At 35.8% G+C, this 27,380-nt stretch overlaps 1 protein-coding gene across 3 annotated transcripts in view; it reads right to left on the bottom strand.

The window, feature by feature from the left end:
- DPH6 (diphthamine biosynthesis 6) overlaps positions 1–24,328 on the bottom strand; it is a 194,332-nt gene extending 170,004 nt beyond the window's left edge. The window contains exons 1-3 of one of the 3 annotated variants that reach the window (XM_079308103.1): positions 23,964–24,328; positions 19,502–19,596; positions 17,064–17,257 (exon numbers count right to left, since the gene is read on the bottom strand). In XM_079308103.1, coding sequence (XP_079164229.1) covers positions 17,064–17,257; positions 19,502–19,596; positions 23,964–23,986 — 312 coding nt within the window. In that variant the 5' untranslated portion in view covers positions 23,987–24,328. The remainder of the gene's footprint in view (positions 1–17,063; positions 17,258–19,501; positions 19,597–23,963) is intronic. The other 2 variants (XM_079308104.1, XM_079308105.1) reach the window with 2 other exon arrangements.
- Positions 24,329–27,380: the final 3,052 nt, after the last annotated feature.

Raw genomic sequence — 27,380 nt, 5'->3', positions numbered from 1 at the left:
TGCTCACACAAGTATTCCAGGCGAATCTGATCCAATTTTTCCATTTTAAACAGGTTTGATGCTTCTGAAACAAAACACAATATTACTTTTACCAGAAATAACACAGGTATGAACCAGGTACTAAGACATCACATTCATGTAAAGTCTGACTTACCCTAAGCCCAGGTAAGGCTGTAAGTGGAAAGCCTTCAGGAAATGCCAATATATGGAAGCACCACCACCTCAATCTGAGTTGACAAGACCACACTTGAGGGAATATTACTACAAGGTAGAGAGAATTTGTGTAGCAGAAAGAAAGGGCAGCTTGAGGATCTTCCTTGAGGAAGAAATGTAACAGAAGATTTTTAGAAGGAGATTGGAAACAGAAAGGAAAGGCAGATGATAATGTGCCATGGTAGAAGAGGAAACCAAAAATATCAACACAGAAATAGCAAAATCAAAAGACAAATATGTAGCAAAGTAAAACTTCGCATGATTTTTCTGTCAAGTAGCAAAAATTTAAAAATTATAAAAGAAAAGACATTCTAGGAAACTTTAAAATAAAAAAATTATGAAAGCCTCCAGTCACTTTACGTTATCTGAAAATCTGCTCCACCTTGCTTTATTTTGATAGCTTGCAAAATTTGGAAGTGTATTTTCAATCTTCTGAAGTTCTGACATCTCATATTGCCAACAGAGCTCTAGCATCAAGTAGCTCTCAAAGAGGCAGCCATTATTCCCCCTTAAAATCTGAAAGTAAATGTGTGTCTAAGTATGGGTCAGGAAAGTATTTATTTTTATTACTTCAAACTGGGAGAAAGTGAGGCTTTCTTTGCTCCAGGAAGATGTGTCCTTAGTCACCATGACAGTAGCAGAAAGGAAACCTGAACACAAAGGCATGGTGAAGTAGAGAGACAGGCTGGCAGGTTCACAATGTTTCAGAGAATAAGAAAAAATACAACTTGTTCAGGTGATACTGGAATATTAAATGTTTAACAAATGGAGTGAGAATGTAAGAAGAGGCATTTCAAAGTAGAAATAGAGACAAATTTGCAGGAAAATAATATCAGGAAAAGGTGTAGACTAGAAGACAGTGAGACAAAAAATCAGGAACGCTGCCAAGAGAGAAAACTGTCAACTTAATTGATCTTGAACCTATTCCAAAGGGAGAGAAGAATGGATGATGTAGGGCCATTACTGAGCAAGAAGGACGAAGAGATATAAGTTATTCTTTTACCCCTCCTCTTCCAAATTCCAGTAGTCTCCAAAGTATGCATGACTTTTTAAAACTACAACACTTATCACAGTTCTTCTATTTCCTATTCCAGTCACAAGTAAATACTGAAAAAAAAAATCCAAGAAAATGCAAAAATTTTGAAGTTACGCACTTAACCACTGCTCCCCTGGTCAACTCTTTTTTTTCCTCTTTTTTTTTTTTTTTACAGTGACATTTAAAAAAACCCCAAAACATTAGTTCCATATTACAATCTCAACAATATTTTGAGGATATTGTTACTGTATGTGCTGTTTTAATAAGAAATGGATAGCAAGAAAGATAAAATCACTTATATAGAGCATCAAGGATCCCTTTGGTACCTTGTCTGCCTAAAGCTATCTGCATTTTCTTTAAAATTCAGATTCCAAATCTTTAAAAGTGTATACCAGAGTCAACTGAATATTAAGTTTTGACTGGCATTGTCAATATGTAGCTGCATCACAGAAAAGACAATGCCTGTCTTCCTTTATTATCCCTTCTCACTCATTCCTCAACTGCAGTCTGACTGCTATGGCATTCTCCAAGATTAAGAACAACCTGATTATTTAAATTTAGATGACAATGTAGCTTGAATTAGAATTTCCCAAATTGTGTGTTGCCTAAACTAAAAAAAAACATCACCAGAATGCTTTTTTTGTTGAAAGAGATATGCATGAATTTTATCTTGTGGGTTCTCAGTCATATGCACCTTCTCTAACTGAGGTGCTACAATTATTTACTATGAGGTTGCTTTTTTTTTTTAAGACAGAAATTGAAGTTTCAGAGGTCCAAGGTGTCTAAAATTGCAAACAGTACTTATCATGACCTTGGTATAAGTCAGTGTGGACTGCAGTGAAAAGATCAGAGAAGGAGGAAAATAGCTATTTAATAAGAGCAGATATATTTTGTTAACCAAAGAATCTACCAGCCAAGTCACAGCCAGAGTCTAGACCCACAGAAACTGAGTAACATAAAAAACAGAGTTTAAAGAGAGAAAAACCCCAAAACAGCCAGACAGGGACAAGGACATTAGAAACACTAGAAGTTCAGAGGCATTCACATTCATTAAGGTTTCAGCCCCCTTCCAGTTCTCAGAGTAGACATTTGGACAATGGGCAAATTGAGCTGACTTACCCATTTCAAAGTAAGTGTGGTCTTCCCACAAATACTTTTGTTTCACTCAACAGAAGTAAAATATTTATATTAATCTTTCAACCTAAATTGTATTTTTATTGACAAATGACCTTTTTCAAATGAGAATTGTTCATGGTCTCAATGTTTGAAACCAGTGGCTTGTTTACACTGCATTCTATCACACTGTTCCACTATAATTGTGTACTTGGGAGGAAGAGGTCAAGGATCCTAACCTCATTTCAACTAAGTATCAAAATAACAAGAGACTTGCAAGTGTGGCCTCAGTCAAGAGCTCTTAACAAGACAGAATTAACAAATTAAGTAGAATGTACTTTGCATGTTTTAAACTTCCATACAAACTACAGTGCAACATCCTGTCAAACAGGCCTACCACTGAAACACAACAAAGTGACCAAAGAGATGGATGAATGCTACACTTCACTGGAACAAGAAGTCAGACATTTGAGATGGTCCATTGCCTCATACAGATACAATCACTCAACTAGGGAAGTGAAAATTTAGTTTTCTAATTCAGTGTGGATAGAACTTTCCTTGAAGAAACAAAAAGCTTGAGGAGAAAACTTAACCTGGATGGATTCTGTGAGCTTTCAGTTTGAGTGGAAAACTGTAAATGAGAATACTTTCCACCCAAAAGGAATCCATACCACTTAAAACCTAATGATCAGCTTTGAGAAAAACTATGTAAGAAAGTCTCCGTTCTTCAGTGGAAGTTTCAAGGTATCCTTAAAAAAAAACCAACCAAACAAACACACAAGACAAGGCATGATATATGTATAAAAAGTTAAAACATGACTGCTACTTTATCAGAAAACTGCAATTTAAATGAGGGAATGGAGAGCAGGATGAGAAGAAATTTTCCTATGCAATCTTAAATCACTTAAATACAATTTACTAATTTCTTCAGTTAAAGTACTTTACGAACAGATTGTAATTGTGTTATCCTCTTAGCACATCAGGTAGCTCACAGAGTGCTAAGTGAAGCAGGGAGAAATTGTTGACAGACTTTAGAAATAAGGGAAAGGAAACTTCCCAGGAACTAGGAGTTGAACAACACTTGCCACAAATCAGCATGCCAGTTCACTGACTGAAAACAAGCCTGGAAAAATGGAAGCTACTGCTTTTGAATTTCCTATATATTTAAGTATTTTATTACTATTTTTAACATGATATGTTGCTTTGATGAAATACAGAAGTCTAATACCTGAAGGACTTCTTATGTTTCTGGAAATTTGACTCATGCTTAAGTCTGAAGTAGGTTAACTACCAGTAACTAGAGCAGGCTATTTTAATAGTCAGCTAACAGAGACTATCATGACACTATCTACTGCACTGTCTAATGCACACTTTAAACTGGAGAGCCCATCTTTCAAAACACTGAACTATATTACCTTGCACTTCTACTGCAGCAAGGCAAGAAAGACTAGCTCCTGTTCTATACTGCACTACACCCATGTTATATAATGTGACAAACCTTCTAATCAGTTTTTATTTCTCAGGAATATTCTGGCAGGCAAAATTCTGACAGCCTAGTAAAATAATTACTGAGAACATGAATATTCCAAGGATGGAATGTCACAGACATTACTGTATTGGGAGCAACTGGTAAGGAAACAGCACTGAGAATATCCACTAACTTATAGAGCAGAAACTATGAGGTGAAAGAAGAAACTAATAGACTGAACAAAACTTCCCAATAAAACACCTCATCATCCTATGAATAGAAAAATTTAGTCCATGAAACGGTTACCTATCAATGAAATAGCACTAGGCTGCCAATTAGATGTGGCACTCCCACATTTTATGTTGGAGAAGTTGTTGCATAGGTTCCCAGCTTCCTCATGGGCCTGGTCCTAAGTGTGTGTACATTTGTTATTGATTTTTTTATTTTCACTTCAAAACTGGAAAAAATTACCACGTGAAATTGGATGCTTTAGCAAACAACATGCGTCATGAAGTTCTCAAAACAATTAAAATAGACATGGGGAGAAGTAGAATTTTTTCTATTTTTTTCCAATTTATGATTTAAAATAAGACCTCTCTTCTTTGCATGCAGTTACATAAACAGTATCACCAAAACTCAAAGAAACATTTTCCAGCATTTCTTACATAAATGTTTACCACTTTTTCTTAGGGGATGAAACTGCATATTTTCAAGCTCACAAGATAAGCATTCAGGAAAATACACAAAGTATTGACAATTAGAAAGTTTTACACTACAAAACTTAATTGCTAACGTCCTGCTGCTCCACAAAAATTAGTTAACACAATAACACCTTTCCATTTTGAGAAACAGGGTACTTGATGTCAAGATATTAAAACCCTCTCAGAACTAATAGCACAGATTTAGTATTAAAAAGTAGATCTAAGTCTCAGGGTAAATCTTCCTTTGAAAGCATTTATTGATCTTTCCTTCACCGCACCCTTCACCATTTCTGTAAAGCAATACTTTTGAGAATGGTGATGTAAGCAATGAATAAGTCACAATGACAAGTGAGTAATAAATAATGACTGACAGAGTTTCAGAGAACACAGGACTGGTCTCCAAAGGATAAGGATAATCCTGAAGGTGGCCAAAAGGGTTATTGTAGCACAAAGCCACCACAATTACTGGAAATCTGCAGCAGTGTAAAGAGGGTTAGGACAGGTGAAAGAAAAAAAATAATACTAGACAAACTGTAACATAATGAAACATAACTACATTAACAAGAAAATTTAATAAATTAATGCCAGTAATTATAAACCAACAGAACCTAGCTCTGTAAAATCACAAACATTAAAATTTAAATGGAAGTTCTACAAAGTATTATATATCTATATATATTAATTGTGATACACTGGCCAGGCAACTCAGAAGTAGAAAAAAGCCAAGACAACAAAGCCAGTTAGTTTAATGTACCTCATCGATGACATATCCTGTAGTAAACTGTGCTTTCACAAAATACAAAGGTATCACTGTTCTAGATACCAAAATTACACCACAAAGGAAAAAAAAAAGCGAGGGGGGTTTGTGGATAACACAGAAGACAGCAAAGCAAAACGCCTAAGGAATGCAGAACAAACAGGTTTGTAAGATAATATTTCAAAAGAAAAGTGTTAATGTGTTTTCAGTCCCCAACTCCTCAATATCTACTGTCACTTCAATGTAATTTTATTTATATATCTGGAGGATATTATGTATATTTCTGCTGGTTACAAAAACAGGCCATCAAGTAACCAAGTAAAATCAAAATACTAATGTTTTCCTTTAAAAATATTATGTCATCAAAGATGCTCTCTCTCTCATGTGATCAAGTTCAAGAGAAGGAACATCTTAAAAGTAAAATTTAAAAATAAATCTTTAAAAGAATACCCTAAAAAAAATAGGAAGCCTTAAAACTTATCATAATCATAAAAACTTAAACTTAATCATAAAAACTTAACATAATCATAAAGGCATAATAATATGCCCTAGGGTCATAAAAAAAGTCCCATAATTATCTCCAGCAAGAAAAGTCATTGTTTCTTTTGCTGTGACAAATAATGTTCCAATTTAGATTGCAGTATTTGTTTTTCCTCATGTAACTAGTGTTCTTGTGCAGGCAACTGTTAACCAAGTAAACTGGAATAAGTATTTATTATTTCATGTATAAAATATATAGACAATATTCAGTTTTCACATTTTTAAATTCAAAATTAAAGAAATACTAAAAATGAAAATTAAGATAATCATCAGAAATACCCTTAAGTACTTTGCATCACCTTAAATTTTATGAAAGGACATTGAAATTTATTTAATGATCATAAGCAAGTTATTTGAAAACTACTTTCAACTACAGATTGTCCTTAAATACATCCTTTATTAACGATTTCAGACACAGATCACATAATCCAACTAAATAAAAAGAAGCATGGTACTTTAGGGAGAGGTAATGACTATAGAATGGGGTAAAATAATCAACATTTTAAATAAAAACATAAAAGTATGTGGACTAAAGATAAAAATTCCTTTAAGCATCTACACTGGCTGCTTTGTCTCCTTTTTGCCCAGTTAGGGTAAATTGTGTCAGCTCTTAGTAGACAGAAAAGATGCAATGCATTGCCTCCAATATTGTAATGGATATTTATCACTATTTAAATTATGTTGATTCTTAATTGGCAAGTTTCATTGCAATGTAATAGACCTTATTCATTTTTCCAAATAGGCAACAACTTATCTCAAAGGTTAGTTTAAAATTAAAACCTTCTATCACTGCTAACCAGATCACAGTTATATCACCTGTATTTGTTTGCTCAAATAAAATATTGTTTTAATGAAGAATTCATTTTCTGAGCAAAATTCCCACTGATCTGTAAGATACATTTATTTAAAAAGAGTGAACTGCAACAAAGTTCCATTTAAAATATTAAAATAATCTCAAAGTACCTATTTAAGGTAGAAATTTATATTGCCTTTTTTCTTAATACTCATTTCTGCCTTTCCTTCATGAAGTAAACTTCAACATCACTTTAAAAAGTATAAAAAAATCCGTTGTTCGACCACACTGTTTTTAAAAAATCCCACTTGAAGATCTCCACTCTGACCCAATATTTAAGACTAACAATAATTATGCAATTAATGCAAGAATTAGGCTTGATTCAGAGTTTCTGTTAAATTCAGAGTGAAAGAAAGTAATTTTAAGCAAATTATCTTTACTGTAGAGTTACATGACCCCATTACTTTTGTGCTTACTCAAACAACATGGCTAACATATCTACTTCTGAAATTTCACTATATTCCTGGATATAATACAGTAAATAGCAAATATGGGCTATTTTCTGGATTAGTCAGTGCACATTATGCCATAATAGTTGCTTCCTCCAGTAAACTTCAGTATAAAAAAAAAATCTTGTGGCAAAAAGCAGACATATGACTAGAAGGTAGTGATTACCCGCAAAATAGAAAAAAAAAAAAAATCAAAGCTTCTACACACCTTCTACACACTACACTTCTGAAGTATCTCACCTCCTAATTTAATATTAAATTAGTCCTCCTCACCATTTAATACCATATCTCAAATATTGCAAGTAGTTTGTCATGTATTGTTTACTCCACCAAAATTCTTACCACTTGTTACACAGAAAAAAGGGTCTTCAAAGGTAGAAAGCTCATGCATTTATCCATCCACTGTTCCAAATGAACTAAGGCATGTGGTCAGTCATGTGCTTTACACAAATCATTAGAGATACAGGAATGTTTTGAATAGCCATCTATGGTTACATCATTAACTATAATTTACTGCAATGACTTATGAATTTCATTTCATGGAAGTCCATTAAGAGTGTGTTCTACATGTACATTAACACTCCCCATCATAAAGTAAGCCATTTAACTTTTCAGAGAGTGACTTTTATGATGCTGTTACAGAAGCAACTAATTGGAGTTAAAGCATTTATTTTTTAAAAGGTCATTCTTTTTTATAGCAGTTTATAATATTTAAATGGCAGCTCATGGGTGTGAATGTACACGTATGCAAATGCAGGGAACATGTGTGTTCGATACTGAGCCTGTCCAACAAGTTCTGTAGGAAACTAAAAAGTTATTTGCATATTAAGCTTCAATGATTTAGAAGAGAAATCTAAATTGTAAATGAGTTTTGGAGACAAATCAATGCTAATGAACAACAATTACTTCAGTCACTGTGTGAATTAAAACAACATCATTAATAAAGCTTAGGTGCTCTGCTGGCAAGCATGTCTTTACTCCCTGGTAGATCATGTAAGATCTAAATTAGGAGAAGTAGCAAGCACAAAGGAAGTATGTTTAAAATTATTTTGTTTTTAAGCTCCACTTCAAACAAAAGCTTCAGGAAAGCCTACAAAACTCAGAAAATCCCATCTAGGCATTTTGACTGCCTTCAATAAATGCCTGATAAAATTTCAGATTTGCACTAGACAATGACAGAAGATCTTGTAAGCCTAGAAGATGAGTCAGAACAGCCTCTTTTGTTCCCTTTCTTGCATATGAAAGAGTCAGTGAAAAATCAGAATCTTTCCTCAAGAAAAAAGGTGCTGTTCTTTGAGCTAAAAATAAGTCCAAACATCCTGTTCTTTACCTAAATGCTCAAAACCAGCTGCAGGTAGCAACCATGTAGGAAGAAACTACAGAGGGCACTGTTGTATCAGTTTTTAAGAGTTACAATTGTGATAGGGCCCAAGTACAGAAGATTGTCAGGAAAATAAATAACTGACTAAAGAAAGAATCTGGAGTTAGAAGAGCATGCAAATGCACTAAACCTAAAACAATAATAAGGCAAAAACATTGAAGCTGTATTTCTGAAGGAAAATGGACTGAAAGAAAAGTTCATGTAACAGACTGTCAGGCTGATAGGAATACTGCAGTGCACACATTTGGCATTTTCCTTTGTAGTGCTTTCTATGGAAAAGGTAACTAATCATAGTACTGCCTTATCCTTTGCAAACAGCAACCTATTACTGGAATCCCACTTATAATCAATATGAAAATGAGTGATGAGTGTTATGCAATTCTTCCACAGGCAGAATTTATCAACAGAAAGAATATATTAACACTATACAGTCCTTTTGTAGTGTAAAAGGCCAGTTCTGTTTTATTCCTTTTCATGAAAATTACAAATTAATCATTTCTATTTTGAAAGCAGTAACCATAGTGCAATATAAACTAAATTAAATCCCACACTTTCCAGAAGAATTACCTTTAAATATATTGATCAAAACCAGCAAGTGTCCAGCTGAAAATAATGTAACTCTGAAATTGCTGTATGTTTGAAATTCATATGAAAGGGGAAATTACTTTAAATAAGTCAGCATAAATACCTTAGTAAATTTATGCAAAATTATTTTTGTACACCAAATGGGCTTCGAGATACAAGTATTAATGAAAACAAATTTGATAAATGTTTTGCAGTTAGTTTACATGAGAGTTTGCCTGTCTTTGATCTAATTTTATTAGAAATAACCCCAATTACATTTTTAAGCACTAATAAATTTTGAAATGTATTTTAGCAATGCCTAATAAGAATTGCAAATAATATAGAACAGCCAGCTACAGAACAGTACAGAACAATTAATGTTTTCTGTATTTATGATTTTTATATTTTAAAAACATTATTAAGACATCAATTAAGAAACAGAAGTACTGAAATAAGATATGGATAGTATCAATCATTTAATGAAACTTCAGAGAATAAAGATGTTACTTTTTTTTTCCACATTGTGGTGGCAAAACCCACAAGCAGCATGTTTTGCACTACTACAGCAAAAAAACCAACAGAGGACTTTTATGAACACTGACTCAAACTTGCATTTAAAGAGTACATGGAAGGTAATTTGAAATTAAGTTAGGCAATAATCTCATAACAAACCAAAGAAAAAATGTTAACAGAGAAGATGCCCAAGCAAATTAAACATATCAGAAAATTGTCTAAAGCTATGTGAATGAATGAACAAAACAAACAAAATCAAAACCACAGACGGTGCCTGTGGATACTCACTCACATCCACATCCATAAGAACTGTGATGGTAACTGTGAAAGAATTGTGTCTCTAAGCATGCAAAGACAGATGTACTACATGAAAGGAAACTGCCACAGAAAATGAAAACCTAATTTTTTTAGAAATTGCAAAACCAGAAAACATAAATATATTGACTATGCAAGACAGCTCCCTCACAGACACTGACACCTAGAATTTCTAAGTGATTTAAGTAATTGTTTCAAGCAGCATATTAATAAAAGATAAATTAAAACAAAAACTAATGTTCAAGTCAGAAATAGGTTTCATCCAAGTTTTGCCACTTCTGCCTTCCAAATAGGCCCTGTATATGTAATGCTAAGTAGAAAGTTTGGTAAATTTCAAATCCATATATATTGTTTTTAGTGTAATTCTGCTTGTAAACCAGAATTATTTTTAAATTGCTTAACAATCTACCAGTCTAGCAATCTCTTTTCATTAGTATTGTTTCTGGCAGTCTAGTTATGCTAAAATAAATTTTCTTCTTAATTTATTGTTTCTAGCCATTGATAAAAATTTCACTAGTATTACTTTTAGACCTTTTTTAAGTGTATGTGATTACAGGTAGACAGGCAGTTTGCATACATGTAGAAAAAAAGTAGCAGTTTGTTAGATATACAGTACTAATAAAAGAAATGCATAAATGTCTATTAACCTACTACACTAGGTGAAGCTCCCAAGGTGAAGTTCCCAAGGTATAAAACATCTTCCTTCTATGTAAAACTTAGCTGTATTTGAAGGCAAAAATGTGTAGTGCATTCCTAGAGACATGCAATTGGATTCAAAGGGGGCTGCTTCAGACACTACTGTATCTGTGTACATCACTTAAATACAATTCAAACGATGAAAAAAGTTTTGATAATGTTTACAAAATTGACTTAAACATCTTAATGCATTTTTCCATTTAACTACAATAATGAATGCCAAAATGTTATTAGATAACTCTCTAAATATTCAAGATATTTAACAAGATATTTAAAGTTCTTTTCTCCCTATGCAATAGAACACATTAAAACCAATTTTACTATCGTAATTTATTCAAAGCTTGATTATGAGCAATAGCTGCAAGAAGAAATACAGCATTGTTGATTCATATACAAGCATTTCACTTAACTGCATTGGATAATAGCTGTGCTCCTAAAGGAGTATAAAAGCAAAGTGATTAGAAGTCATTACTGTTAATTAGCATTCAATTTACATTTATAGGGATGAACCTCTTCTGTGTTGAACAAATGGAAAGCTTTTATCTGAAAGTCTATCTAACCTGGTCAAGGTAGGCACTGAAATAAATGTCAGTGACCAGTAAGCTGAATTCAAAACAACAATAACAAAAAAAGGAAAACAAAATCCAAGGATGTATCATCATCCAATTAGCAAGATTCAGTTTTTAAACAGGAAAAGGTCTGAAGGGAATGAGTAAAACTGGAAACTCATACTTCACATTCTGCAATCTCACTGATAAAAGGAGGAAATGTGTGTTTATCAAACTTGCTGCGAGTGCACAGTTCATTTGGCATCCTGTAAACAATGCCTGGCTGCCCATTCCCAAATGCATGTGAGAATCTTGCAACCCAGAACATCATATTCAGCAGGCAAGGTCACACTAGAGATGCCCTGGAAATGGGAAATTAGGAAAACCTGGCAATCAGAGGTTTCAAGCTGACCAGAACAAGCCCTCAGGGTTGCTTACCATCTTTCACCACCAGCCTGACTGTCTCTGCTTATTCAATATTAACACAACAAGACAGGGAGTGAGTGGAAACAACTCCACACACCTAACAGGGAGAAATACAGTGACTTTTTTGTTTACATAAAGCTCAACATTTCTCACAATAAGAAACTACCTCAAAGATACTGCCAAAGATCCCCTTCTTAAAAAAAAAAAAAATCCTGACCCTGCCTGAACTGGTCAGATGAGACACACAGTACTCCAGGCATCCTGTTGACTAAAAAAATTTCCTTGTTCCCATCTCATTTTAAAATTTATAGTAAACCCCTCTAACAACTACATAAGCCCTGTGTTTTGAATGAAACAAGATACATAATTATTTTTACACCGTTTAAATCACCCCCAACTATGCAATTACCTCTTACCCTCTTTCCTTCATTCACAATTTTATTCACTGCTAATGACAACAGTCATTTTCAAGGTGGAGAAACTCCAATCCAGAATTACATTTTTAAAAAAAGTTTTTTTAAAAATGTAATCATTTAAAACAATGAGGGCAAAGGGACAACACAATTCCTTGCAGATAAAAAATTTACTCATTATAAAAGGTGAAGGAACAAAGACTATGAAAAAACACAGCAAATATTTTCTTGCAAAAGAAAAAAAATTCTTATTTTATCAAGAAGCACAGTTATTATCTCTTGTCAGTGCAGGCAACCACTTCACACAATTCCTAAAAATTCCCATTTAATTTGCATGTCTAAAGATAAAAAGACTTTGCTAGAAGATGTGGTCCCCAAATGTTCATCAAATCTACATGACTACTTAAGCCCCAGTCAGTCACTTCCATTGTTTTTATCTAACACAGTTTCCCTCAACTGGGCACTGAAGATTTTTTACATTTTTTTTTCAATACTTATGGTATAAGTTCACTTGCCATACAAAAATTCTGTATTTGAACTGTTGAATTAGATATATAGATAATCTATCAATATATCAAGGGCACAGTGATTTGCAACAATCACAATGTAGGTAAAAAAATTATGTAGGAATGATTATTTTGGAAAGAAACCTCTTCATAAAATGTAATATTTCTCCAATATGTTGAGAAATACAACCCTGTGTAATTAATCCATGTATCTACATATAATTTAAATCATAGCAGGGAAAGAATCAGATTTTCTTCAATGAAAACATAGGAGATTACTAGAACAGAACTCTGCTGCATGCTTCTGAACTGAGTCCCATAAGTGAGAGGGGAAAGCTACCTACTTTGTCAGAACACAAACTACAAAAGAATTTTGGTTAAGAGCATGCTGGGGATCTTAGATTACAGATTCTTCAAGTCAATCAGGATTCTACAACTAATAATTATTTGGACTCTTTAAGACTCTTGAGAAATTCTGCAAACCTTATTTGTATGAGTCAAGAGTATACTATTAGTCTTTATCATGTACATACTACAACTAAAGCCATGTATACCAGACATCTAAAAAACAAGTGATTATTCCTATATACTTTAGAGTTTCTTTTATATGTGTATTTTAACAGAAAATAAGGAAGCAATAATGTGACAGAATACTATTATTAAATACAGGAGTCACACTGCATTATTAAGCTCTTTATTTCTGTAACTAAAAAATGTTACTTATTCTTAGTGACTGACAGTCGTAGGATCACTGCTCCAGAATGTGATGATATTTTGGAAAATAAATCTCCTTTCCTGCTGTTCCACATCACTGATAAAATGAAACAGTGCCACAACCAAAGGCTGTTATTATTCAAATGTTTCATACATCCTATTAATATTTATTTTCCAGCTGATGATCAATGGATAACTTATATTTCTTCAATCCTGAGAGCCAATATACAAATTTATTTCAAGGGAACTCCATATTTTTCAAAAGTTTGCCAGTTCTAAAGAGCACAACAAAAAGGACTCTGACAGAAAAAACATGTTGAAACTGAAAATACACTAAAAATCCGTTTGCACAATTTATAATAAACATGTGGAAATATAAAAATCTACACAAATAATAACTTTTTAAAATACTAATTAAAAAAAAAGTAATTAAGCATATCATCAAAAGTTTGAAAAAGAGCTAGGAGAAATACATTTTTACCTAGTTCAAGAATTCTACAAATTATTTCAGCAATGGAAACTTATCAAACAAAGGCCAAGACTTACGGAGTAGATAAGGCAAAGAATTTGAAAGAGGACAGAATTGCCTACTAAAAATAAAGTATCTTGCATTAGTCTGTTTAGTCTGGAAGCTGCTACAACCATCACCCTGAAAAATAGTTTTGCCACAGTTCCATGAGACACAGACAACAACCCAATACCAAACCCATCTAATACCACTTCTGTATGTGCTTGCATAAAACATTACTGTGTAATTTGAACAAGACCATAATTACACTCAAAAGGGGACAAAACAGTTAAATATCACCTACATTGAAAGGCTGCACAAAATTTACCAAAAATACCTTCATGCTCCAGTCTTTCCTGCCACTAGAGGAAAAGAAATACAGTTTCTCACCACATTTCAAAGACTGCACTATTATAAAAGATAATGCAGGTAACTAAGAAACTCTAGTGATTACAGATTTGGCTGGGAAAATGTCCAATATGGACAGTAAAAAACATGGACAAAGAATTATATCAGTAACCCCTATAAAGTAACATTGAGAGGAGTTTAAATTATTCTTTAGAGTTCAGGATTTACACATCTCACAAAGTAAAATTCTACTATCAGGTGAAGACTGCATAGTAAGATACATTTAGACATAGAAGTACTCTGATATGTTTCACAATATATACCAAATACAGAATCTAAAACATGGCATTAGGCAAACTAAAAAATAGCTATAAATTTCCTTTATACCTATCAATCACATGGGTTTGTGACAATAAAATTAACAGGCTTACAGTCATTGACAGTCAATATCACTCACTGAGTGAGTCAAGTGAACTAAAACAGGACTGTGGTCCAGGGTTTCACATAAATGTGAGGGAATATTTAATTCTTCAGAAATCTTGTTCTCATAACACTGATTTTAAAAAAAATTGTATACATCAAAATTCATACAATTTTTAAAAGTGTTTGGTTTAAATTTTTTACTAAATAAGTACTTGCAATAGAAGCATTCTTTGCCAAAGTAAAGTAATGTACACTATGTGACTTTGATTTAGACACACCTTTCCTGCAGTCTTGGCCCAAAACCATTTGACTGAAAAAAAGGACTATGTTATTTGACCAGTGTTTTAAAACTGCAATCACTCAAAGATGGTTTTGACAGGCTTCCACAGAAATCATCCCCTCCCTTCAAGAGAATGCAAAGCGACTTCTCTGTTTAAAACTAATAACATCTGGGGAAAAAAATCTCCTAAAGCAAAATCTTCAGTGAGTAAGACTTAAATAGTAAACTACTAAACAACATTTATTAAAAAAATGTGAAAAATAAAACCAGAAAGCATTCAAAGTTACTGCTAAGACACAGAAAAAAGTTAGTAGTCTTCTTAAAACCAAACCAAAAACCGAACCAAAACCAAAACCAGCTACAGTTGCTGTAGTTTATTTCCACTCATAATTTTGCAATTATCCATCAAAATATGCAAGACACATACTGAAACTTTTGTATCAGAATTTCATAGCAAGGTTGGACTGTATTATACAAAATCTAACATAAAGGCACAATATTGTTAATATTTATGACTTTAAGATAGTCATATAGTGGGCTTAAGATTTCTCTACAGGAAAGAAATAGTTATGTAGTTCCAGACAACACGATAACATCTCTTTCAGCCATAGTTATAATTATCATGTACAAACTTTCAAAGCAGAAGTTGTCAAGATTTAACACTAGCATTAATTTATGTCAGGGATCCATTCCTCTGAAGACAGCAAAAACCGTAGAGGAAGTATCATCTTAATTGCCACTAATTTGCCCATTTTTAATTAAATTGATCAGTAATTTATTACCTTACCCAGCAGCAGAAAGCTGTTAACATGCAGCTTTGAGACAGTAGATACCAGTTCTTCTAATTTCTAATACTATCGTGGTTCAAAAAAAATTTAAAACTGCTGTATCATATTTCTTTTGATTCCTGTACTGCAGGATATGCACATTCCATTTAAAACCTCTGTGAAGCACTCTAGAGCATAATCATAGAATCATTTAGGTTGCAAAAGGCCCTTGAAGTCATTGAGTCCAACCATTAACCTAACACTGCCAAGTCTACCACTAAACCACGTCCCTAGGCACCCCATCTACACTACTTTTAAATGCCTCCAGAGACAGTGACTCAGCCACTTCCTTGAGCAGCCTGTTGCAATGCTTGATACCCCTTACAGCAAAGAAATATTTCCTATTATCCAACCTAAACCTTCCCAGCACAACTCGAGGCTGTACCACCTACATGCACTATTCTCCTGTTGTGTAGTCTCATATTCCAACACAGGTCTATGATCTTACTTTTACACTAGAAGAACAGGATTTCCTTGCCAAAAATGCTTAGAAGATGCAACATTTGACTCAAAGATGCGTCAGGAAGTACTCTGCATCCAAACCACATTTTTAGGTCTTATCTGCAATTTCTTTTTTTTTTTTTTTTTTTTTTTTTTTTTTTTAACTGAATACGGAAAAAAGCCTGAAGTATTCAGGTCAATTCTCATTTTAATGAAGGAAAGCAAGTTAAAAAATGTTCAATACCTGACATGAAGACTACAAACACCTTTATCTGAAATTTCATTAAGCAGTCTATACCAGCTTGATCAATAAAATCATGTATTTACTTTCTTTAAAATAGCAATTATGATTTTCTGAACATTGTATTGGTTTTAGTACTACGCACTGCAGTAATCAGCACAATTAGCTGGAACAGACATAGCATGTTCACTCAAACACTGTGGAAAACCTCTACAGACAACAGGAGATTTGCTACTATGTCATATATTAGAACATAATCACAGGGCAACCAGAATCAAAACTATGTAAAACATTCTGTAATACTTGGAGAATTATCTATAACATACAAACAAACAACAGATTCTGGTTTACACACCATAAGTGTACTCAAATGGAAATGTCTAGACATTACTTTCCATAGACTGATAAATGCACAAAATCCAAAAGATCTCACATGACAAGAACCAAGTGAACATTATTACAAGTGCAAAATAACCTAAATATTCTATTTATAGATGATCGTCACAATTAAGTTTTTTGTTGTACAAGCACCCGTTACAGGTGTTTTCATTAAACAGGAAAAAGGTTTGGCTTGAAATGAGGATTAATAAGTGTGATTTACATTGGGGGAAAAGTAATATAGTTATGCTATATGTTTACAGCACAAGGAAGAAGGAGTAGAAATAAAACCTGTAAAAGTGTTCCATTTTTTTCTTAAAACTTTCCTTACCTAACTGGATCGTTGACTTAAATTCATGAGTTAAGCAATATAATTATCCCCAACTATATAACTGTTTTTGATCAGCATACCTTAACAAGTTTCATGAGCTGGTAAAGGTCTTCAACCTCATCTTCCTGGCATGCAGTATACACTCTTCCAGTATTTACACTGGTACCTTTAATAAAACCACGGTAGAGTGGCAAGTCCAATGCATCAGCATATAGGTCAATGGCATGGTGTCCTACTGTCTGATACATATAGCTGTCCAATTCATCAGCCTGCCCTGCCACAATTAAGAAACAACCATATTAGGTAAATTGTTGCAACAATTACAGATAATCACAATACTACAAAGCACTGAGAAAATCTAAATGTTAATATTTTTCAGTTCACAAACAGATGTTTGGTGACAACACCACTATAAACATGGAAAGAAAAAAAATAGATTTCTCCACCCAACAGACGTATGGAGAGGAAGACATCTGTCACAAACATGCTGCTTATTTGCAAATTGTGGTCTCTTTCCTTCTTCTGCTTTACCCAGAAAATCTCCTATCGGTCCAATTCTGCTTCTATTCACATGGTAATTTTAACAGGAACACAGGTCAGAGGAACAAACTCAGATGTATCTCAACATACTCAGATCAAGAATTTTGAAATACACTGCAACACTGATTACAAGCAATAGATTGTCAAAATTTACAAAAACTTTACTGTTAAAATTGTCATCATGGTCATCACAAAAGGAGACTATCTCTGCTTAGGCAGAATAAAAGTTGACCACTATAATGTTTTGACATTGTTTAACAAACAATAAGCTATTTCCTTAACCATGAGAAAAAAAATAACCAAATTTTCTTACAAGAAGATATCACAAATCAAAAGTACATCTCAAACTATACAATAAGCCATGTACATGTAATTTTTTTCAGATAATATTTCAGGCAGATTGATAAAGTAATAAATCAGTATTGGTAAAATCTCCACTTTATTAAAAGTTAACATAGATAGTTTCACTACTTTAATTGGTAACTTTTCACTAACTAATTGGTAACTTTGGTACTTTTCTGAATTTACAGAGAGACATCAAGCATTTCTGCTGTGTACCTGTGTAGTAGATCTCGCAAAGAAAAGGGTCTGACCAAGATAACTAATTTGTGATATAAGAATTAGGTCACCATTGATGCCACACAAGAGATATGATTCTGCAAAAAACAGGCAAATCCAAACCCTTAATCACAACTAATCAACCTAGACCAGAAGAGCAGATTTAAAGGAAAACTCAGTGATTTCAACATACATGAACATGACAAGATCTTTAAATGATATTCTGCTTAGCATACACAGTTTCTTTATTAATTGAGCCTCTCCAGGCAACAGTAGTATAAGATAAAATAAAAAGCATGGCATAGAATCCATTATTGCCTGAAGCACCTCAATTAACTTTCTATAAAATTTCCAACACACTTAAAGAGAGCGTTTTATGATTTTAATGACAATATTCTACATTTCTGATGTGGATAAATTAGTTTGAAGACAACATATTTCAACAAGATTAGAGATTATTATGTCCTAGCTACCCAGAAAATAAATTTTTCCTATACTCTGTGAGCATTTGCCAGTTCTGCCCGTGACTCATTTATGATGGCAGCTCCCTTTCTGCTTCCCTTTCTGTGTACCCTCCTACTATACAGTTACCAAATACCATACTTAATTGCTTAACATATGTTGAACAGTGAACCTAGTTAACATACTTTTAGCATTCTCCCCTACCAACTAGAAACAACTCACTTGCTTTTCCAGTCTCACTTCAATTTGTGCTTTAGCCCAATATACAAATAGTTGGTTCACCCTCTCACCTCACCACTGACTACCTGATTTTCTCCCTTCCCTTTTCAGAGAAATAAAGTGGAGCCTGTAAAGAACTAATCAAAAAATCATCCCAACCTAAAAGGAAGGGAAAAAAGCAGCAAAAATACACGCATCAAGGTCAATGCCAACCCACATCAGTTCCCCAATGCCGTTCACAGATGCTGGGCTAGAATAACGGAAAAAGACACACAAAGAAATGGAAAGAAATGGATGAGCAGCAGCACAATGGCACATTTTTTGGCAGCTGGAATGGTTTACAACATTTAGTTTAGCACCAGTTTAGAGCATTTCTAGAAGTACAGTGCTAGTTTTGGTTCATGACATCATCTATCACCTTCTAGCATTTGTGCTATTGAAATCACACAATCCTTTTGTTTACCACAGGATATCAATATCCTCATTTTCAAATTGTGTAAGCCTTTTTTCAACTGATCTTCTCTTCTTGTAGGCTTTTTTTTTCCTCTAAGGAAAAAACACACTTAGTACATCTCAATAGCATTTTCTTTTTTTCTACCTCTTCTAATTTCCTGTATTGGCCTTCAATATGCAAAACTAGATAAAAACACATAAAGGAAGGCAATCCAGGCATGGTTGTAATTCTGTTGTTTCTAATACACTTTTAAAAAATTTCCTGTAAGAAATGTGGCTTTCATACCTGTATTTTCAGCAGGTCTTAAATTGGCTAGAGCAACAATCTGATGCCCAGCAGCAACACACTGCATCATATTATAGCAACTGTCCTTCCCACCACTGCAAGTAAAAGAAAATAGTGACAATTAAAAGTACAGATAAGTTTAGCCCCTCATAACTTCTGACTAACTGTTCAAAAATAAGTATCAGAAGAGATGTTTATAAAGTTTTGAATGAAGAGCTGTAGAATACTAACAGTAGAAAAAGAATGACTTCACCATACATTTACTACGTATGTATAGTGCCTAAAAGCAGTAACCATAAAGCATATAACCGGTTTTATATCTATTAATCTAAAAGGTTACATGAAGAAGAGCCACTGACACTGGAATATCTTCAACTATCTTCAATGACTGTCTTTTACTCCAGAGACGAATTACTCTGTACTCATTACTAGTTAACTTGGATCAAATACCCAAAATCTGTTTCAGTGAGTTGCCAGCATCAGTAATCCTTTTAAATGTGGAGGTGATGCCTAGGGACACATTTCAGTGGTGGACTTGGCAGTGTTAGGTTAACAGCTGGACTCAATATTGTAGAGGTCTTCTCCAACCTCATTGAACCTATGTTAGGAGTAACATTTCTTCTTCATGAGATGTTACCTACATTTTGAAAATATTTCCAATCAACATTTTGAACACACTTCCCACTCTCAAAAACTTTAATTATGCAGTAGTTTCAGTTGACACTGCATTGAACATACAAATTTTTTGCTGCATTTAACTGCAAATAGAAGTGATTTAAAAAATATAAAAGCAAACATAGCCATATTCTTGTATGAGGCCAAGAGATGATATTCTGACACAGAGGATACAATTAATTTTGACATTCATTCAAGATCTATGGGAACCTTTTCCAGTATCAGGAAAGAATCCTGTTCTCTTGATGTAACTGAAGAAGCGTCTCTATGGATTTTAATCAATATAAAAAGAAATATTACAATCTACAATAAGAGTGCTCTAGAATACACACTGCTTAAAAGATCCACGTTCAGACTCATGGCCTTCAAAGTACAGCTGCAGGTAGAGATTCTATGCAGCTTCTTTAAAAGGCAAGGCACAAAAACCATGGCAGCAACTGCAAGAGAGATCTATACAAGCTCTGTAAATCTGAATTTTGTTTTAGAATCACTGAGACATGCACAGAACATAATAGTACAAGCAGTCCTTGCTGCAAGACTGTTGTGTTCCATGTGGTCACACAATCACTATTTCTACCTGAAAGGGAGTTGGAGCAAGGTGGGGTTTGGACTCTTTCCCCAGAAAACAAGTGAAGAACAAGAGGAAAACGCCTCAGGCTGCACCAGGGGAAGTTGGACATCAGGAAGAATTTCTCCATGGGAAATGTAGTCAAGCATTTGAATGGGCTGTCCAGGGAGGTGGTGCAGTATCACCCCTGGAGATGCTCAAGAAATGACTGGACCTGGCACATGGACTGGACTTGCTCTAATTGACAAGTGGCAATCAGTCAAATGTTGGACTTGATAATCTTGGGAGGTCTTTTCCAAACTAAATGATTCTGTGATTTTGAAACAAACTTCTTCAAAATTTCCAGCATTAAGCTCCCCCTTTTATCTAGCCCTTTAAGCAAGAGCTTGAAAGTGCCCTATGGGAATGTAACCCTTTAGCTATTCCCTTCAATTTCTGCTTTTATCCATGAAATAATTCTGTATGCTGCCTTGAATTTTATGTGCAATTCAAACCTGAAGTAGAAATAGTGTAAAACATGGCATCCTTTCGTACTTAACAGATTTTCATAAAGCAGTTGCTTCTGTTTCAGTGCTAAAAAGTAAATATAAATATATATTCCCACTGTAAGGCTCCATCTCTACCTAACATTCTTCTAATACATAATGGCAACTTTCTTCTAAGCTACATACAGATATAAAAAAAATTTAAAAATCATACATTCATTAATTTTGGATACCATTCTTTATAGCTTGAAAATGCAGATAGTATTTACTTCATATTTTGAACTCCCAGGCTTAACAGAGTCATGAGACTAAGACTCTTCTTCTGAAAGACTTTATTCCAAGAAAGAAAAATATCCCACTAGTTCTGACTTCAGCTACAAACACCACTTCAGAAAAATAATTGTATGACAACAGATAATTGCCTAGGCTTCTTACATTTTGATATTTTAAAAAATTGAAATAAAAAATTAAAATGTCATTGGACTAAATCTATTCATTCTTTCAATTAATTTATGTGTATGTATATGTATATATACACACACACACAAACACATTAAGATGCATATTAATGTCCATAATGTTACACTGGACCACCAGTTAGAAGGTGGAAATTTGTGCTCACTGAATCACATGCTACTGTGCTATTATTTATTCTTTGTAGTATTTACCATAGCCCTAAAAACTAACAGTACCAAGAAACAAACGAAATGGTGCCCACCTACAAGACTTTGCAAATTAAATATAAAACACAATATGGTTAAGGCCAATGACACCGGACAGCCCATGCTATGGGAGGAAGGTGGACTGAGCACAGACCACAGAAGAGAGATGAAGGCAAGTACTGAGATAGCCTGGGGGGACCCCTCTCAATTCCCAGCAGAGAAAAAAAATCACAAGGCCTTTTTGTAGAAAGCTCTGAAGGGAGGCCAGTCAGGGTTCTGCAAGTATGTTAACTGGCAGGCTTATAAACAAAATACCAGAAGAAAAAAACCTGGGTAACCATGAAGATAGGAACCTATAAAAGACTTCTAAGCAAAATTCCTTTCTACAGGCAAGTCTAACCACTTACAGTTAAGAAAATTCTAGAATTTTAAAGAGTCGAAAAAACATTCATACTTCAGTTGAGACTGGGTTTAAATGTCTATGATTTAGCACAAAACAAAATGCCGGGTTTACCCATAAATACTACCTTAAACAAGACTATCAACTTTTAGCGTGGCAAACATTCTATAACAAAGGAAAAAAAACACAGGTTAAAGTAGTTTCATACATAATCCTGACCTTTGCAAAAGTAAGCAAGCATTTTTACAAATACTTTTTTCCCCTCTGATCTTGGGTAGCTCTGTTACAAAGACTTCAGACACTTTGATGTCTCTTAAAACTCTTCTTAAAACTATTACTGAAAACTAATCCATCCTTGTAAATAGGCCATTAAAATAGCAATTGTATTAGAAACCTGTTTATAGGACTTTATTCCATCCTGCCTTTTAACACATTCCTCTGCTTGAAGAATAACAAAGTAAATAATCCTGAAAGACAAAGTCTTATCTACAAAATAAAATAAAAAAATTGAAGCTGATCTTCCCTACACCATATTTGAGCAAATCTTGAGAAACAGACATTTCCTGTATTGTCTCCTCTGCATGATGTTTGCAACTGTTGTGGCCAAACCCCAATTTCAACAAGGTTTGATATTAGACATTCCCTGAAAGAATTTAATACATTAAATGTTTGGGTTCAAGTAAATAGCTACTGCACCCAAAAATAAAAATACACAGCTCACATCTGCACAATTCTTTTCCATTTACAGGTCTCCTAACTTGTTCTTTTTTAATTATTGTTTCTTCGGGAAAAACACATGCATGTCCTTATTAGAAAATGTCAATTTCTAAAAAAAAATAAAAAAAAAAAAAAAAAAGAAGAACTGCAGAAACTAACAAAGAAACTTACAAAAAACATAAGGGGCGGGGGGGAGCGGGGGAGTGCAAACACAGCAACCCCGGACACGGCTATGTCCAACTGCAACGATTTACACGAGCTGGCTTCATCATTTTAAAACTGGAAAAATTTAGTATCTCACAAAAAAAAAAAAAAACCTACAAAAAAATATCTATCGTTAAGAGTTGAGGAAATCTATCCTGGCAGAGCTAAAAATATTTGGAAAGCAAAAGCACCTGGACATTGAACTCGAAGGAGCAGAACCCCTTTTCGAGCAGGACAAGCGGCCCACGCTGCGCGCTGCCGCCGGCCCGGGCGGCTCCGGCTCCCGCCGCGCTGCCGACAACCCGGGAAACCGGACAGCAAGCGACCGGGAAATAACTGTACGTGTTAAGGTTTCGGGTTGTTTTTTTGGGGGGTGGTTGTTTCTGGGGGTGTGTTTTTTGTTGGCTTTTTTAATTATTTTTTTTAAAAGCTGTTATTCTTGAACTCTTCGTTAACACGGGAAGCACCAGCGGAGAAACCGTCCCAGTCTCCCCCAGTGCGCAGGCAGGGAGCGGCCCGCCGCGGCTCTCGGAGGCGGGCAGCGGAGGCGCACAGGGCGGCAGCGCCGGCAGAGCCAGCGCAGCAGCGGGAAGCGGCAGCAGGAAGCGCATGGGCGGGCAGGCCGGGCGGAAAGGGCCGGGCGGGTCCCCGGCTGGCGCTGGGAGGAGCGCGACCCCCGGGCGGGCAGGGCTTCTCCCCGCCTGCGAGCCGCCCCTCGCTCGCTCGCACAGGCGCTCCGGCAGCGCGTTACCTGATCAAAGCCACTACTCTCATGTTGCTCGCGGGCCGGGGGCGGTAACACGGGCAGAGAGATGGGCGACAGCCGGCCAGGAGCGCGGTCGCACGGCCACGCTGGGCTGTGCACGCCGCCGGCTCCTCCGCTGCTACCGCTGCCGCTTGGCCTCCTCCCCTCGGCGGGCCCTCCTCCCGGGGCAGGCCGGCAGACTGCCTGCGCGGACCGCGGCTCCGCGAGCCGCCGACCGCCGTGCTCGGAGAGGTGCGCTGCCGCCGCCGCGGTGCTGCGAGCCGGCCGGGGCGGCGGGGCCCGGGCGCGGCCAGGCGCGGGCAGGAGGAGGGCGCGGCCGCGGAGGCAGAGCGCCGGGCGGCTATGGAGGGCAGGCCGTGGGAGGGCATCGGCAGCCTGCCGCTTTCCCGTGCCTGCCTGTTGCCTTCCGTCCTTCAGCGAAGAGCTTTGCCCTGCTCCAAGCTGCCTAGGGAACAGGGCTGGGCGATGGAGGCTATCCCCTCGCCGTGGGGTGCCCTGGGGGGACTGAGGGCATAGTCGCACCGCGGCCCGGGGCAGGAGTTGCAGCGGGGCACCAGAGATTGCGGCAGCGAGGAGGGAGGAGCAGCAGAGCTGACCTGGCTGCCTCGCTCTCTACTCGCAGGCGAGCGCAAAATGTCCAACTACATCCTCGGGTTCAGCTGCAGCAAACCAAAAATCTGATGTCGTCATCTGATCGCTGTTTTGGGCCAATTTTCTGAGCAATCCCGCTGTGAGGCATGACATGACAGACGCCCCTGTAGGCTTGCAAGCTAAGTCAAAAGCTTACCCAGCTGTCCAGTCTTTTGACACCTGACACACGAGTTTATTTCTCCCATGTCACGGAAGAAATGTGTGAGTTAGTTCTCTGGAAGAAGCTTTATTGCTGGACTAGCTAGGAGTCCTACACCAGCAGATAAAGCCATTGCTGTTGGTATTGTGGCAGGTTCCAAGCAGGAGTTCAAGAGCCCGTCACTCTCCAGGCTTTGGTTCCTGGGGCCTGTGAGACTAAAACAGGCAAGAAGCCACCGGAGCTCGGTTGGTTGCCCACCCTGGCTGGAGCCAGGGCCCAGCACGGTGCCGTGGGGCTGCCTGCTCCCTAAGGTCCAGCTGCAGGGACCGGGAAGGCGCGTTCATGGTTCCTGTTGCATTTAGTTCCAGCAAACCGTGCAGGTAGCACACAGAAGGCTTTGTCCCTCCCGGCAGGGATAAATGCTTTATGCGCTGTGAGTGCTAAATTACCAGTCCTCTGTAACATATTATACAATGCTATATAGCAATCTATGCCGCTCAAGCTTTACATTAGTTCCTTACACATAGGCTGCTGAGTATGAGGAGATAAGATGGCAAAAATTAGTCTAAAAAAAACCATTTTGTTACAGTGATAAATGTACCAAAATAAATGCGTAGAAAAACAAGTATATAAGTGGGGTTTTTTTTATGAAACAGCTTGAAAAAAACACCTTTTTTTTATTTTTTAAGATGATTTTAGTCAGCACATGATTTATACAGTAAAATAGGAGTGAATAATTATGGGCAGATATGAAGGTGATGATGCCATCCTAAATTACACTTTTGGAAAGTTAAGAAATGACAATTGGTGTAAAACTTATTTGCTAAGTAGTTGTGAAGAGGTAGTAAACACAAGATCCATTTTTCTGCATTGGAATAATTGCAAAAGCATACATTTAAAAAAAAAATCTTCAGTTCATGCTCTGACCATCACAAGCCAGCATTGTAAGACAGAATATTTGATTTGCCTTGGAATTGCTTACAGGGCACTTGAGTTTCCTACTGCTTATTGATGATGACATAATGTGCAAATCTCTGAAAGCTTTTTCTGCTTTCAAAACATGCTAGGTAATCTAAAAGAGGGTGTCTTAGATGTGAAACCCCAGGAATTTTTTTAGTTCATAAAGGTAATGGAGATCTCTTCTGAACTAGAAGAGACATTTTAGCAGAGATTACTAAAATAAATTAAACAATAGTGCCTAGTACATGAACTAGTAGAAAATAACCAGACTTCTGAGGAACTGTTAAAAAAAAAAAAAAAGAGCAGAACAAAGTTACTTGATTAATTGCACAGAAAATAAAAAAAACAGGGAAGGTAATTTTGTGATATACCACCTCTATATTTTATGGGTTTGAATGGTATATGTTTACTTTTTTATTATCACAAAAAAATCAGCTAGTATTTGTGAGCACTTAGAAGATGCTTATTTGCAATACTTGGCAATGACACGTAGAAAGTAAAAATCATGTACATAAATTATTCTGCTTTGTAAAATGGAGAGGCCATGTAATCTATAGCTGTTACCAGACAGCTTTAGAACAAATATTCAAAGACTTGTAAAGATCTTTTCTAAGCATTATTAGAAGATCTGCAAAGAGAGTCATTCTGAAGTCCTTCATTTCAAAAAGGTCTGTTGTTATTATTAATTTGTTGTTGATATGATATAACTGGGCTTCTGGCAGATGGTTCCATTGCATTCAGTTTTACATCTTTCATAAAAAACCAAATTTCCACTTACAAGTCAGACTTCTTTGAAGTAGCAATTAAATGCAATACTGTAGAACCAAGCTCTGCTTCACTTACTATAGTTCAACTGGAATTTTTTGCTTCTATGTGATGAAGACATCCGTAGTTACTTGCACAAATAAAAAAGTGCCATTTGGGTGCCAGAATTTGTGAAATATACCAAAATTGAATTAACAAAGTGGGATTTCAAGACAAATTTGCATTTTACCCAAAAGGATGCTGTTTTCAAATTATGTGGAATATATGATAAAGTCTCTTGGCTTTCATTCACCTAATGGAATAGCTCTTGTGTGGTGCCACTGCTCTTAAAAAGTTCTGCCATATGACAGTGGACAAAAAATAGTGCACCAACTCTCAAACTGCTTGCCCCAAGACATTCTGCTGTACTGCCACAGCAGCTCAAACAATGAAATCCACCAAAGCTGCCTTTCATCCTGGGGGAGTACTGGCTAGTTTGTACAGAAGGCCTGCAACGGCTCAGTGTTTCTTTTTCACCCTTTTCTGCCTAGAAAGTTGAAAATAATGATAATGAATTAGTATAACTGGAGGAACCTGTCAGAGGATTGAAAAAAGCAATGCAGTATCCCTAATGATCTGGAATAGTTAATTAAGTTCTCTTATAAATGAGTTCCAAAAATAACTTACTTTCAGTAAGTTATTCTGAGAAACAGTCATTTTAGCATACCTGAGCTGCAGTGCTTCTTAGCAAAGGGCCAATTATCTGGTGATTGGCAGTTAAAGGTGAACTAATGAAGTTCTTAATTAAAAGATTTCCTATTATAATCACCAGTAAGTAACGGAATACTGCATATATAAAGCTGATATAATGTTAGAAGAATATTTCCATTTTGAAACAAAGATTTTGA

This window comes from Erithacus rubecula (assembly GCF_903797595.1).
Source record: "Erithacus rubecula genome assembly, chromosome: 6".
NCBI classification, from domain to species: Eukaryota; Metazoa; Chordata; class Aves; order Passeriformes; family Muscicapidae; genus Erithacus; species Erithacus rubecula.
This window is presented reverse-complemented; position numbering and strand designations above follow the sequence as displayed.